Source organism: Danio rerio, chromosome 14 (assembly GCF_052040795.2).
Source record: "Danio rerio strain M-AB ecotype USA chromosome 14, GRCz13ab, whole genome shotgun sequence".
Classification (NCBI taxonomy): domain Eukaryota; kingdom Metazoa; phylum Chordata; class Actinopteri; order Cypriniformes; family Danionidae; genus Danio; species Danio rerio.
The window spans coordinates 8,856,392-8,872,715 of NC_141034.1; the positions used below are offsets into that span (position 1 = coordinate 8,856,392).

Consider the following 16,324-nt stretch of genomic DNA (forward strand, 5'->3'; position numbering starts at 1 on the left):
GCCTTATTGCGCCGGGTGTATGATAGGGCCCCTAATGTCTACATTAGTGACAGGGTGTGATTTCTCATTAAAACTGACCGATTTCACTAAAATACACTATAAACTAAATAACTGTATAATCTGCATGATATGATTGCATTTATGAACGCCACAAAGACACATTAGATTCAGAATCATATTCTTTTATGTGTTCTGTCCTATATGGCCAGCGGCTCGCTCAGTCTGTGTAGTTGTGGTGTTTCAGACTCAGGGTATTAACAATCTCATATGTCTCTGTCCTGGTCTAGGTGCTCTATAACTCAATAAAGAACGAGAAGCTGGAGTGGGCGATGTGAGTATCCAATATCATCCTCAGGAGTCAGGAGCGCTTACATTTATCATGTGACTTCTGGGGCTAATCTGCGTGTAATGTGCGCAGTACCTGCACACTGGCATTAATGCCGTTAATCCGCTCTGTTTCTGCAGTGAGGAAGAGGAGTTGAGGAAGAGCCTCTCAGAGCTGGTGGAGGAGCAGTGCGAGGCGGGAGGGAAGAGGGTTGTCAGGGTAACGGACGGCAGTAACCCTTTCATCGGCATCCCGCTTTTACTCAATGCCACCACGTACAAACACGGGGTTCTGACGCGCAAGAGCCATGCAGATATGGATGGCAAACGCAGTAAGTCTGTTGTTTTAAACATGAAGAAAGCTCGATTTTGGCGGATTTGTAAATGTGAACTTGAATTTTAGTTGTGGCTTTACTGTGCTATACTAGTTCCAGTAAGCTAAAGTGTTGAACTGCACTTTACATTTCGTCACCTTAGAATTATAAGATTCTATCTGCGTTCTGAATGATTTTGTGACAATAGCCCCTTTCACACATACAGACCTTTCCGGAAAATTACCGGCAATTTTCCGGAAAGGTTGTATGTGTGAACAGGTCCTTTTTGAAAATACCGGTAAATTCGTTCTGGCTATTTTCCGGAAAGAGAAGTTGTAACATTACAATTGTAATTTGCCGGAATGCTGCGCTGTGTGAATGCAGAAGGAAGATTGCCGGAAAGATCACGTGCACGTCTAGAACGTGCTGACGTGAGACGTCTGCTTAAGCCTGTCAGAACAGTCAGACGCATTCACGTCTGTGCGATTTAAGAGAATAAAAACCTTAGAATATTTTTCCAGACACATGTAGCTGCTAGAAGATAACGTTTATATGTTCATCTTAATGCCAACCGTGTAATAAATTATCGATAAGATGCTTATGATAAGCCGTTGTTTGTTTACCTTCAAGCTTTGCGTGTGCCCATGAAGCCCATGGGCACACACACATATCATGTACATCTCGACATGCGAAAGTGTTTCTCTATATGTTTTCATCGAAGTTGTTCACAATACTGATCCATCCACAGAGTTTGTGATGTAGTCAAATGTTTACAAACACAAGCGCAGCCGTTTAGAGGTCATTTCTGGTTAATAATGTCAGAATTTACCGGTATTTTGGAATGATGTGTGAATGCTCTTTTCCGGAAAAATTCCGTAACGTCCATGCCTGTGTGAACAGCCCTTTTTGAATATACTGGTAAAGTCGTTTCGGAAATTTTCTGGATATTTACCGGTATAACTGTGAAAGTGGCTACTGAGTTTCAAAGTTTTGGCATTTCAAACAGCAAACAATATGTATGTAATGCTTTGTTCACACCAGACGCGGAACGCACGGATAAATTGCGCTATTCGCACGTAAATAGCCGCGTGAACATTTGAGTTTACTCGCTTAATATGTGCGTTAAACCCCGCTTCATTCGCATGTCAAATTCACATCAGAACAGACGCGGATTCGCGTGATGGGCAGGGCTTCTGTCTGCCCGAAGACTAGCTTTATAGCTAAATGGCTTACATGGATTTTATGTAGAAAATAACAGTGTTTATGTGCTTTATGAAGACTGAAAAACAGCGTCGATACGTTTAGGGCCGTGTCTGAGTCCACTACATTCTTTCAGAGGTGCATCCAGCTCTGTGAGCTCATAAACTCCTCCAGAAACTTAACCTGGATGACGGAGGCTTTCAGCCGTGCTTCTGACAGAGCCAAGCTGAGTTTGATGAAATGTTGTCGGTGAAGGCTGGAGGATTTCCCTCGGAACACCGACAACAGGTTCTATGTCACAATCACATCCCCACAAGTGCAAGCTTCTGATTGGCTAACGCGGTGCAAATGTACGCTGAAGTTCAGATTTTCGAAATCAAGAGATTCGTCAAACGTGCAAAACGCTCAATTCGCCCCGCGCTATTCGCGCATTTTGCGTCATTCGCGCCGCGCCATTCGCGCGTATCGCACCGCAGGATGTCTATTCGCACGTTTGCATTGACTTAACATGTAAATCACTCGCGCTTGACGCACGTGCCGCGTCTGGTGTGAACGCAGCATAACAGTTCTCTTCCATACATTAACATGACAGAGACCCTAAATGTACTCTAAGTTAAAATTATCAAAATTCTCTTACATTTGCAAATTGGGGTAAAACAAACAGGGCAAATGCAAACAGAACCTTCTCATTCTGAAAAGTCATTTTCAGCTTCTAATCATAAGGTTCTATCTGGCAGATCGTTAAATGCTTGAGAAAGTTACATTTTTGCTTTTTATAACATTTATTTCATGTTTTAGGATGAATATATTTTTCTTATTCAAATTAATCATACAAGGCTGTGCTAAATATTTTATCCAGTGCAGATGTTAATTTAATGTAATTAATATGGTAATATTTATTGTATTTTATCTTTTATATCACCTATTGAACTTAATTTATTGAATTATATCCTATGAATTTATTCAAGTATTTTCCCAAATCTCATGTGTGAAGCACTGCTTGTGGGGCGCTTCATGTTAAGTGAAGTTTATTCATAAACAAATTTCGAGAGGATCACGTGCTTATGATTGTTCACAGCTGTTCCAACTTTAGCTAATGACTGATTATCCTATCAGACGATCCTTAACTCGCTATAAATAACCAGACTTTTCTCATCTCAATATCTTCGTCTTGAAGAAACTCCCCCACCCAACCCTACTTTCCCTCCTTTCAAACGGGTGTCATGGTGGCCAGCGATTAGCGATGTCGCCTCACAGCAAGAATGCCCCTGGTTTAATTCCTTTCCAAACCAGACGGCATTTCTGTGCGGAGTTTGCTCGTTCTCCCCGTGGTCGCGTGGGTTTTCCCCGGGTCCTCCGGTTTCCTCCCACAGTTCAAAAACAAGCACTCTAAACAATTAATCAAAATACTTTAGCTAAACTCTGAGTACACCTTTCAGCATACATATCCGACACTTAGCTACAACAAGCAAGAAGGGGAGTCATCGAGATCTACCTAAGCTCAAACTCCCCTCTCGCCTTGCAACGGGAGGGAGCCCAGTGCTCGAGGATCTTATAAGCTCAGGGCTCTCTCCCGGGACAGCACGCCAAACTAGCTTTACTATCAATCATCAGCTAAGTGTGAACTCATGAAAAACATTTCAAATAGGTCACTCATGAGCTTTTATAATGGTTAGCGTATCATCTAAAAAGGCAAGTGGCCAATGTAAACAGTTAAGCAGCTCACTTTCAGAAAAGCTCTGATGTCAAAGGAATCCAATAAATCAGCATCACTCAGGACCCGCCAAGGTTTCCGTCTATTTAATAATGCAGCATCTTTAATTAAAACAATTAGGTTGTGTCTCGCAGCGAGGTGGAGTTCATTTGTGAGCTGGTTTAGAGATTTTCTTTCCTCGCCTTGTGTTGCAGCAAACAACAGCAGAGCTCATTAGTGAAGTGTGTCTTTATTCTGTCTCTCTCTCACACACACACACACACACTTTCGCTTTTATTCTGTCTCTCTGCAGCCCCAAGAGGACGCAGAGGCTGGAAGAAGTTTTACGCCGTGCTGAAGGGGATGATTCTCTACCTGCAGAAAGTAATTTAAATCTGCCTCCCACACACACACACACACTGAAACACAGTCTTGCTCTATTTTGCAGTGTGTGCACTGTACTGTATGCATGAAATAGTAAGACAGGCAACAACATGTTCTGAAATGTGCAACAGTCTAAATATTGATCTTCACATTGCAGTGCACTGCGTTTTTGCAGTTTACAATCTAATTTAATACGACTGTCAAGTGTCAAAACTAAAATGCTAAATAATAGCTAAAAAATTTGCAAAACGATAACTGAAATTCACTTTCAGTGTTTTCCTGAAGATCTGCTCTCACAATATATATATATTTTTAATTGATCAACATTGTCTCACATTTTGCACCGTAATTTAATAATTAATATTATGACGCTGGTTTGAGACAAAAACAAAAAGCTTTTACTAACTTGATTGTGCTACTCTAATAGCTATAGACAACATACAATGTATGGATATTATGGTAATCAAGGCTATTATTAGTGATTTTCAGTACTGAATAAAATAAGTGTATTTTTAAAATTAACATTTTGCGCATTTGCTATGGAAGGCAATGAGGGCCAAAAATGATTTAATTCTTTCATACATAAGTTTTAAATACTCCCCCGAATATATGAAACCCCTATTTTTGTGTGTTCTTTTTTTTAATGTGACCATGATCTAGATTGCATTGCTTTAAAGTTTACATGGCGATGGAAATGCTTGGCGATTATGTTTATAGACCATTTCAATGTGGTCACATGAACATTTCCTGCTTTTATCAAACTATTTCATAACTATATTAAGAGGCAATTCAATCATAACTTAATGTTAAACAGCTATCATAACATTATTTATCAATATGTCTCTTTCTCAAAAGCTATAGAAATTAAAAGTGTGAAACACAAAATTTGTTCGGACCATTGTTTTTGATTACATCCCCCAAAAAGGTCTTTATCGTTTTTTTCTCCCTTTTCTGCAAATATTAGCAAATTTCCTAGATATATTGTGACACTTCTGATTTTTTGATTCTCAAATATTTTCTTGGTTTAAACAACGTAACAGTGAGCATATTTTCTGATTGATTATGTTATGATTATGTTATCATAACAATCTAATGTGACAACAAGATTGTAATACTGTGCATTTATACAGTGGCCATATTCGTTCATGTAAACACACCTAGAACAACATTAGCATTATAGCAGACACTGTAAAAAGCCCATTCCCAGCCACTTGACTTTTCTGACAGAGTATTCGAGTGTCATCGAGTGTCTGAATGTTGTGGGACTGCTGTACAGGAGTTATGATTATGGATTATAGATCGCGAAATTTAGCAATTTTTAGAAATTTTAGCTTTTTTTTTTTTAAGCATGACGGTAAAACACAAACACGGTTATATATGTGTATATATATATATATATATATATATATATATATATATATATATATATATATATATATATATATATATATGTATATATATATATATATATATATATATATATATATGTATATATATATATATATAAATATGTATATATATATATATATATATATATGTATATATATGTATATATATATATATATATATATATATATATATGTATATATATATATGTATATATATATATATATATGTATATATATATATATATATATGTGTATATATATATATATATATATATGTATATATATATATATATATATATATATATATATATATATATATATATATATATATAAACGTGTTTGTTTGTTGTAAAAATTCATAACAATGACAAAAAATACAAATTTGTGGATCTCCTTACTTCCGGGTGTAACTATCCTGCCATTGTCGCTGGTGTATTCTGGGAAATTTTCTCACTGCTTGGTTTCGAATGTGGTCCTGAAATATCTACCCCTATTCACCCCTTCTCCTTAGCCCTACGCCTTTAAGCTAAAGAGAATTGGGACACCCCTACCCCTTGGCGTGAACGCGCAAAACGAGGGGAAAGGGGAAGAGCTAAGGGGTAGAATTGGGATTGGGCCTTTTTAACTGAGAGAAGAGTAGAGTAAACATTAGTAGCCTAAACAGTGTGTATTTGTGAATAAAGCATATTCTGTAATCATGTTTAAAATTATTATTGCTGTCACCATAGAAATCAGCATGTATTTTACAAACTGTAAATGTTTGAAAACAGTGATACCAATGTTTTCCATAACAAGTGTTATGCATGTATTTTTCAAGCCATCACAAGAAAGCAGATTTGAGTTTGGAAACTGATCATGTGCCGCACTTGATGTTCTTATCACACCAGTGTGATTGTATGCGTCAAACAGTTAAAGTACTATACAATTGCAGTATGATTGTGTAAACTCTACTGCTTTTTTGAACGTGTTTCTTTAGAAAGTGTAGACATAAACTTTTAAATTGTCATAAGGCATCAATTTCAGATATTATTAGTAATAATTGTATTGGCACACCTTTCGTGCATAACCTTATGTGCCACCTTTTGCAGCTTCTATTCCAACAACCTGTATTTGAAAAAACGTGAGTAAGACTGAATCTTCTTTTAAGTGAAGTTTGCTTATAAACTAATTTCGAGAGGATCACGTGCTTATGATTTATCACGGCCGGTCTCGTATTAGCTAATCATTATCTTCCAATCATATGAGCCCTAAGCTACTATAAATAACCTCAGTTTTCAGTCCACATTATCTTCGTTTGGAAGAAATCCCCTTTCCTCCCCAATTCTCCTCCTTGACCTTGATCGGGCGGCACGGTGGCCCGGTGGTTAGCACTGAGAGCCTCAGAGCAAGAACATCACCGGCCTAGTTTCGCCTAGCCGGTAAGCGTTTCTGTGAGGAGTTTGTATGTTCTCCCGTGTTCGCGTGGGTTTTCCCCGGGCGCAGTCGGGGAGTTCTGAGATCCACCGAGCTCAGGCTCCCCTCTAGCTCTGCGAACGGGGGGGAGCCCCGGGCTCGAGGATCCCTTGAGCTCGGGGCTCTCTCCCGGGACAGCATGCCAAACAAGCTTTGATAGATCATCAGCTAAGTGTGAACTCTTGAAAAAGGGTTTACTGAAGAAACGCAAACAAAAATACAAAGTTACAATAGACTTGATCAGGCTCGCTATAGCTCGATCAAAAAATTGTGTTGCTTCCAACATTCATAACTGCAATCTGACTTAAATGTATGAACAAATGATCTCATGACGTCTTACTGTCAAAGCCAAAATACCAAAGTAAAAGTTATAAATTGTATCAATTATTAAATTATGCATTTTAGATAATACAATCACAATGGATTCTTATTTTATATAAATATAAATTATCATCATGTTTTAACCTTTTCAACTTAATTATTATCACAAATAAATTATGCATAACTGGCCCTTACAATAATAATACACGGATTAATATTAGTGTTTTCTTAGTTCAGCAGTTTTTGCTTGCAGATGTGCGACTTCTGATGTTTTTAACATATATCGTAATATGATGCTATGTCTTAAATATCAAACACAGCAATTTTATTCCCTCTTGTGCTTGGTGATGCATTAACATAATAAAAATTCCAGTTTTTTATATACATACATACAGTTGAGGCAGAATTATTAGCCCTCCTGAATTATTAGCCCTCTGTATAATTTCCGTTTAGCACATTTCTAAACATAATACTTTTAATAACTCATTTCTAATAACTAATAACATTTCTGTTATATTTTACATGATGACAGTAAATAATATTTTACTAGATATTTTTTCAAGATATTACAATTCAGCTTAAAGTGACATTTAAGGGCTTAACTAGGTTATAATTAGGCAAGTTAGGATAATTAGGGAAGTCATTGTAAAACCACGGTTTGGTCTGTAGACAATAAAAAAAAAGAAATATTGTCTAAAGGGGATTTAAAAAAAAAGAAGCTTTTATTCTAGTTGAAATCAAACAAATTAGACTTTCTCCAGAAGCAAAAAATATTATAGAAAATACTGTAAAAAATTCCTTGCTCTGTTCATCGTTTGGAAAATATTTGAAAAACACAGAAGTGTGAATCATTTTGTATTCAGCTGTATATATTTGGCCCCGATGACCTTCCATATTTTGTCCACCGCCTTGGGCGTTTATTTCCATGGCAGATGTTGCACTACATTATGAAATTGCTTTCGCCGTGATAGATGCATGCTGTGTTGCTTTACCATTTGGCCAAATGAAGATTTCTTTTAAGGCAACATAATTATCCAATCCAGTTATGCTGCTTCCATTTCGGAACTGCTTTTGTGATGTGCTTAAATGCCTCTCGGTAGGACTTTGGAGCACAGCCATGAGTGTCTCTCGTTTATGTTAATTACTGCCTTTACATATTCTGCTCTCTGTCTCCCCCGCTTGGCCAGGATGAGTATAAGCCTGATAAGGATCTGTCAGAGGTGGACCTGAAGAATGCAGTACGAGTTCATCACGCTCTCGCTACTAGAGCCTGTGACTACAGCAAAAGACAAAACGTCCTCAAACTGAAGACCTCTGACTGGAGGGTCTTCCTCCTGCAGGCACCGTAAGCATGATTACTCTTTAAAACTTGCATGAAGTGCTTTGAAATCTGCATATTTTATTTGATGATTGATATCATCTGAACTGAAACATGAAGACAGGGCAGGTTATCCAGTAGCCCCTCCCCTTTTTTAAAAAGCACCCAATCGTGTTTTGTTTTTATCACAGCTCTGCCAATGAGAGCGAAATGAAAAGCAAACGAGAAGTGTTTTAAAGAGGGCGGAGCATATGAGATACTAGAGAGCATTTGATTGGTCAAAAGATTTGATTAGAAACTGAAGTATGAGCTGATGTCAAAAATAATTTGATCCATTTTAGGTAAAAGTGACAAACTGCAAGCTTTGAATGTTTATATCTTCTGAATGCGTATTTTTGTCACCGTTTTTGAGCAGTAGATTATTATTATCCTTATGACTAGCATACTAATATTAACTTCTAAAAAATTTATTTTAAATTCACAGGACCTTTAACTCCTTAGGGAATATGTCGCAGTGAACATTGGCCATTTGACTTTCCCTTTAAATGTGTATGTGTGTGCGTATTTGTGCAGGAGTGAAGAGGAGATGATGTCATGGATTTTCAGGATTAATCTAGTCGCTGCTCTCTTTTCGGCTCCTGCTTTTCCCGCTGCCATCGGCTCCATGAAGAAATTCTGCAGGCCACTGCTGCCTTCATCCACCACTAGACTCAACCAGGTGCACAAATACACACTAATGAATTACACAGTGGGGGGAAAGAGATGTAGTTGGATTTTTAATAATAATAGATTGAACAGGGGTGTTAACATTGCACGTCACTCTCCTTGTACTGAGAACAGACTTACTTTTCTTTGAATAATATTGCAAAATAATACTAATATACAGAGCTCAGACTGGTGCTGGAAATATTTTTAAAAGCTTTTAGAATTTTTGTGTTTGAGAGGGTATTTTTGGTTGCTATTTTTGTGCTTAAATTGTTTTGTTTTCATAATGTATTAACTTACTAAGTAGTTAATAGTAATTAAACTATTTTAAAAAATGTATATATACAGTTAAAGTCAGAATTATTAGCCACGCTTTGAATTGTTTTTCTTCTTTAAATATTTCCAACATGATGTTTAACAGAGCAAGAAAATTTTTTCAAAATTATTAGCCCTTTAAGCTATATTTATTCTGATAGTCTACAGAGCAAAGCATCGTTATACAATATATATATATATATATATATATATATATATATATATATATATATATATATATATATATATATATATATATTTATATATATATATATATATATATATATATATATATATATATATATATATATATATATATATATATATATATATATTATTTTTTTTTATTTGTATTTTTTCCAGTTTGTTCACGCGCCTGTAGCATAATGATTAAGCAGTGGGAGTAGACAAAATTAATATAAATTACTCTATAACAAGAGGCAATTTAATCATAACTTAATGTTAAAACAGATGTCATAACATTATTTATCAGTATGTGGCTCTTTTTGCATTCACAGAAGCTGTAGAAATTAAAGATGTAAAACAGGAAATATGTCGGGACCATTGTTTTTGTCTACATTCCTCAAATCTATAAGCAGCACAACTGTTTTCAACATTAACAGATAGTAATAAGAAATATTTCCTAAGCAGCAAATCAGCACAACAGAATGATTCATGTGACTCGAGTACTGAAAGTTCAGCTTTGAATCACATAAATAATAAATCACATTTAAAATGTATTCAAATGTATGTAGTAATTTTAAATGTGCACGCATTTTTTCACAGTTGAAGTCAAAATTATTTGCCCTCCTGTGAATGTTTTTTCTTTCTTTAATATTTCCCAAATAATGTTTAACAGAGCAATGCATTTTTCAGAGTATTTCTAATAATAGTTTTTCTTCTGGATAAAGTCTTATTTGTTTTATTTCGGCTAGAATAAAAGCCATTTTTAATTTTTTAAAAACATTTTAAGGTCAATATTATTATTCCCTTTAAGCTAATAAATTTATCAATTGTTTAAAGAACAAACCATCATTATACAATGGCTTGCCTAATTACCCTAGCCCGCCTAATTAACCTAGTTAAACCTTTAAATTGCACTTTAAGCTGATCTGAACGCTAGCATCTAAAATATCAAGTAAAATTTTATGTACTGTCATCATAAAGATAAAAGTTATTAGAAATGAATTATTAAAACTATTATGTTTAGAAATGTGTTAAACTGAAATTGGGGACAAATATACAGGGAGGCTGATAATTCAGGAGGGCTAATAATTCTATTTTTTTAAAGAATTGCAGCCAACACAAAAGAATTCTGTGATCTTCTAAAATTGTTCATTACTGTATTTTAAATATTTTTCTACATTTGACAGTTACAGTGGTTTGATGTACTAACGTAATACTAATTAATTGTTTATCATTGCCTATAAGCCTGTTGTTGACCATTTTGGAAACTATTTAAAACAATATATAGGCCAGGGGTGGCCAACCCTGTTCCTGGAGAGCCACCGTCCTGCAGATTTCAGTTGCAACCCATATCAAACACACCTGCCTGTAATAATCACGTGGTGTTCAGGTCCTAATTAATTGGTTCAGGTGTGTTTGATATGGGTAGCAACTGAAATCTGCAGGAAGGTAGCTCTCCAGGAACAGGGTTGGCCACCCCTGATATAGGCAGTGTACTATATATATATATATATATATATATATTTCTGCTTCTGATTTGTGCAGGAGGAGCAGCTGAAGTCTCATGAGAATAAACTGAAGCAGGTCAGCGTGGAGCTGGAGGAGCACAAGAGAAGCCCACCAGAGCTGACCCCCAAGAGCAAAGAGTCTGAAGAGTATCGAATCAAAGAGCACTATTTAACTTATGAGGTCAGAACTATACTGATGCTTGTCTAATTAAATGAGGACGTGAATGCTTTACAAGGAGAAGAATGGGTCTGTGGTTGAACTAGTTGGAATACACACATTTAAGCCTTTGTTTTAGTTAACAAATTGATTCATCAAAATGATCAGTGGAGTTCCTCATGTTTTCTGAACGTTGACATGGTCAAACAGGATCTATGCAAAAGCAGATATGGTTTTATAATAGCAGAGTAAGAGTTTATATGACTTAGGCTACTATAAATAACCCCGAATATACATAATTTCTAGAAAAGCATATTTTTTGTAAGTGAATGAGGTTTTGCAAATGCTTTTAGACCTTATATACTTATGTGCATACCTATATATTCAATTAATTATGAAATTGGTTTTAAATAGACATTTAGCCATTAAAGCCATTAGCAATTAAAAATTTTTATAATTTTAAATCTGCGTGTCAAACATGCATTTTCCTTCAGCTTAGTCCCTTTATTCATCTGGGGTCACCACAGCGGAATGAACCGCCGACTTATCCAGCTTATGTTTTGCACACTGGATGCCCGTCCAGCTGCAACCCAGTACTGGGAAACATCCATACACACTCATTCACACACATACACTACAGACAATTTAGCTTACCCAATTCACCTATAGCGCATGTGTTTGGATTGTGGAGGAAACCAGAGCACCCTGAAGAAACCCACGCCAACAAAGAAAGAACATGTAAACTCCACAAAGAAATGCCAACTGACCCAGCCAGGACTCGAACCAGCGACCTTCTTGCTGTGAGGCGACAGTGCTGCTAACCACTGAGCCACCGTGCCGCTGGGTGTCAAACATTCATTCATTCATTCAATTTCTTAAACTGGGGTCGTCACAGGGAAATGAACCGCCAAATTATCCGACATATGTTTTACGCAGCGGATGCCCCTCCTGCGGCAACCCATCACTGGGAAACACACCCACATTAACACACATACACTACAGACAATTTAGCTTACCCAATTTACCTATACCATGTCTTTGGATTGTGGCGGAAACCGGAGCACCCAGAGTAAACCCATGCAAACACGGTGAAAACATGCAAACTCCACACAGAAACACCAACTGACCCAGCTCGAACCAGTGACCTTCTTGCTGTGAGGCGATTGTGCTACCCACTATGCCACCATGCTGCCGTGTCAAACATACTTTAGGCTAAATTTTCTATGAAAATATACAAGTGTCTAAACAAAAAGTCTGGATTTCAGAAAATCGATCACATTTTTATTCTTAATGGGAAAATTTATGCAAGAAAAATAGATTAGATTTATTCTAAAAAATGTAAGAGAAGCATTTGCTGTTTTGATATTTTTCTTTTGTTATAAAGTTCTAGAGTTCAAAATTTGAATGAATGTAATTGTTAATGTAAAATTAGAATTATATTTCTTTCATTCCAAACATACAATATTTACAATTGTTTTATAAAAGAGCAATTCTTTCAGTCATTTTTTTTAAACTCAATACAAAAATAGTATATAGGTTTTTAACATTAACAACCACAATACTACTGCTACTACCATTACAATATTACTGTTATTATTCGGTAACACTTTACAATAAGGTTCATTAGTTGATGCATTTACTAACATGAACTAATCATGAACAACACATGTACAGCATTTATTAATCATAATTGAACATTTACTAATGCATTATTAACATCCAAGTCCATGCTTGTTAACATCAGTTAATGCACCATGAGTTAACATGAACTAACAATGAACTACTGTATTTTCATTAACTAATTTTTACTAACATAAATACATACTGTATTAAATGTATTGTTCATTGTTTATTCATGTTAGTAAATGCATTAATTAACATTAACTAATAAACCTTATTGTAAAGTGTGACCTATTAATCATCTAAATCTCATATTCAGTTGAAGGTCAAATTATTCACCCTCCTGTGAACTTTTTGTTTGGCTGGAATAAAAGAACATTTTTATATTTCTTTAATGATGTTTAACAGAGCAAGAATTTTTTTCACTGTATTTTCGATAATATTTTTTCTTCTGGAGAAAGTCTGGTTTATTTCGGCTAGAATAAAAGCAGTTTTTAATTTTTAAAGAGCCATTATAAGGTCTATTTTATAAGCCCCCTTAAACTATGTTTTTTTTTTCCGATTGTCTACAGAACAAACAACAATTCAGTGCTTCCCACGCATAGACTTTTCATTGGTGGGCCGTACAGGTATATTAACAGCTGCCCAAGTATTTTTAGAGTGCTTTCACACTAGCACTTTTGGTCCACACCCGGGTTCGTTTGACGTCAGAGTACAGTACATGAAGCTAGTGTGAAAGTGTTATCTGGTGCCCACCCATGAACCGTACCGGAGTCTGCCTGAAAGAGGTACAGTTCACGCGAACTCTGGTATGCATGCAATCATACCAAATAACAAAAGTGAACCGCCAACTGTACAACAAATTATCGTTTTCATAACGTTCATTCATTCGTGTGTGTGTGTGTCTGTATACCACATACTGTACCTACCTAAGCAGACTGAGCCAGGGTAATCTCAGTGATAATGTCTGCTAGTCTCCACCAAAAACAGCTTCTCCAGACATTGCGTGATGTTCTGAACTTTTATAATATTTTCAAGAGTTCACACTTAGCTGATGATTAATAATAAAGCATGTTTGGCATGCTGTCCCGGGAGAGAGCCCTGAGCTCAGGATATCCTCAAGCCTGGAGCTCCCTCCTGTTGGAAGGGTGAGAGGGGAGTTTGAGCGCTGGTAGGTCTTGAGAACTCCCCTGCTTGTGAACGTGCTGAGACATAGCTGGCTAAGAGTTTGTCTTAAGATGCTACTTTTTTTCCGGATTCAAACCCAAGCGATGTTCACTGGCGTCAAGCAGTAGAGTATGCAAAATCACTCCTTGACGTTAGATGGCGCTACACAAGTTTGCGCTTCTGACACCTGCTTGTAACACAGAAGAAGAAGACAAAGTTGACACGCTTGTTTTTAAAGTTAATGGCGATTCGAACACGCATGGATGGTTCAAAAAGTAGCTCCTGGTGAGGGGCCAAACCAGTGGCGTTGTATGCTGTTAGGCGACAGTGCTAACCACTGGGCCGCCGTGCCACCCTATCAGGAGAAGGGGAGGAGTAGGGGTGGAAGGGGGGATTCTTCAAGAAGAAGATGACTGTAGTGGAAAACTCTGGTTATTTATAGTGTCGGTATTCATCTGATTGGTGCGATATACGGAGCTGATGCGGTACCAGTTGTGTTCAATTATAAGCATGTGATCTTCTCGAAATTAGCTTATAAATAAACCGCACTTTGCGGCAGATGGACTCGAGTCACTTTCTGTATGTCCAAAACCAAAAGATTCAGTAAAAGCAGAACGCAATGTGAGCGCTTTGCTTTCGTGTCCATCACCTAGCAACAGCCGTATACACAACAGCAACTCGATGATGCAAGCGTACCGCAGTTCAGAAGGAAAACAGGCAGTGTGAACACAAACCAACCGAGAAGGTGGCAAGGGGGAACAATCGAAATGGAATATCCCAGCAATTGAACCAACTGTGAAAGCACCCTTAGTGACAATTTTTTCTATTATTATCATCCTTTTAAACTGTTTTATATCTGCCCAATTTAACCAAACATCCATGGTCGGCTAAGTAGTGGAAAATCTCACCGAATGAAACAGGTAAACGAGACCTGTCAACACTCCCACAGACAGTATAAAGGCTCGTACGCACCGGGACGTACCTTTCAAACCTGTGGGAAGCACTGCTGTTACACAATGATTTGTCTAATTATTCTAACTTGCCTAGTTAACCTAATGAAGCCTTTAAATGTCACTTTAAGCTGAATACTAGTATCTTGAACAATATCTAGTAACATATTGTTTACTGTCATCATAGCAAAGATAAAAGAAATCAGTCATTGGAAATGAGTTATTAAAACTATTTATGTTTAGAAATGTGTTGAAAATCTTCTTTCCATTCCACAGAAATTGGAGGGAAAATGTACAGGGGGGCTAATAATTCAGACTTCAACTATTTATCAGGTTATTCTCAGCTATTTAACTCTTGTGATCATAATTTGACAGAAATGCCGCTATGAGACGTACATCAGCCTCCTGCAGGCCAAGATCCGCGCTGGAAGTGACGACTTGGACAAGATCGAGGCCAGTCTGTTCAGCGGTGAAGCGAAAGAAGGACACCTGCGCAAAACTCAGTCCAGCCCGTCGATCAGTCAAGGTCAGGGGGTCAACGGACGGGCCGCTCATAAACACATCCCAGAACATAACAGCTGAAGGGCTTTCACTGAGCTCACCTGACCAACCCCCCCCAACCCCCCCCCCCCCCCCCCCCCCCCCCCGCGACTCCAACTGGCAGAAATACAAAACGTAGCATTATGACGTCCTTATTATTTCCATGTACAGTAAATTTATGATGACAGTAATATGTATTATTAGTATTATTACTACAGGAGTAAACTTTGTTAATAATGCAATGAACATTATTATGTGCCAAATATGAAACAACGAGGAGACCAAGACTGTATAAGTGGGAGGAAGTAATAACAATGCGCTTAATGTCACGAGAAAGTGGACTGCGGCATCCTAAATGTATTGCACTGTGAGATGCAAACACATTGTGATGTCATTTTGAATGATTTGACACACAAACTTTAGTTCAATTAAAGAGACAATGGGAGAAAAAATCAATAGTACGCACCCTCATATTGGTTCAAACCTGTATGATTTTCTGTCTGAATAACGTTGGGGTCTGATTTATATTAAACTCCATTTACTTTCATTGAATGGGCAGAAGAAAAAAACATTTTCCAAAACATTTTCTTTTGTGTCTTGTTGAAAAATCAAAGAGGTTTGGATAATATGATGGTGTGGCTGAATATTTTGGTCTCTTTAATGAAAAGGGCGGAAAGACAAGAATTTAAAGGTGAAACAAGTCTTTTTGCAGAGGTAAAGTCTGTTAAATATGAAGAGACGTCAGTAAAAATAAAGCATCAAAAGCCCAACCAATAGCACTG

At 36.9% G+C, this 16,324-nt stretch overlaps 1 protein-coding gene across 8 annotated transcripts in view; it reads left to right on the forward strand.

The window, feature by feature from the left end:
* psd2 (pleckstrin and Sec7 domain containing 2) overlaps nucleotides 1–16,324 on the forward strand; it is a 197,712-nt gene that overhangs the window by 178,659 nt on the left and 2,729 nt on the right. For 4 of the 8 annotated variants that reach the window (XM_087281067.1, XM_087281065.1, XM_087281066.1 and 1 more), the window contains 7 exons: nucleotides 288–331; nucleotides 466–656; nucleotides 3,845–3,915; nucleotides 8,264–8,421; nucleotides 8,968–9,112; nucleotides 11,146–11,289; nucleotides 15,378–15,646. In XM_087281067.1, the coding sequence (XP_087137193.1) occupies nucleotides 288–331; nucleotides 466–656; nucleotides 3,845–3,915; nucleotides 8,264–8,421; nucleotides 8,968–9,112; nucleotides 11,146–11,289; nucleotides 15,378–15,584 (960 nt within the window). In that variant the 3' untranslated portion in view covers nucleotides 15,585–15,646. Of the gene's footprint in view, nucleotides 1–287; nucleotides 332–465; nucleotides 657–3,844; nucleotides 3,916–8,263; nucleotides 8,422–8,967; nucleotides 9,113–11,145; nucleotides 11,290–15,377; nucleotides 15,647–16,324 lie in introns of those variants that run through there. The other 4 variants (XM_087281070.1, XM_087281068.1, XM_087281069.1 and 1 more) reach the window with 1 other exon arrangement.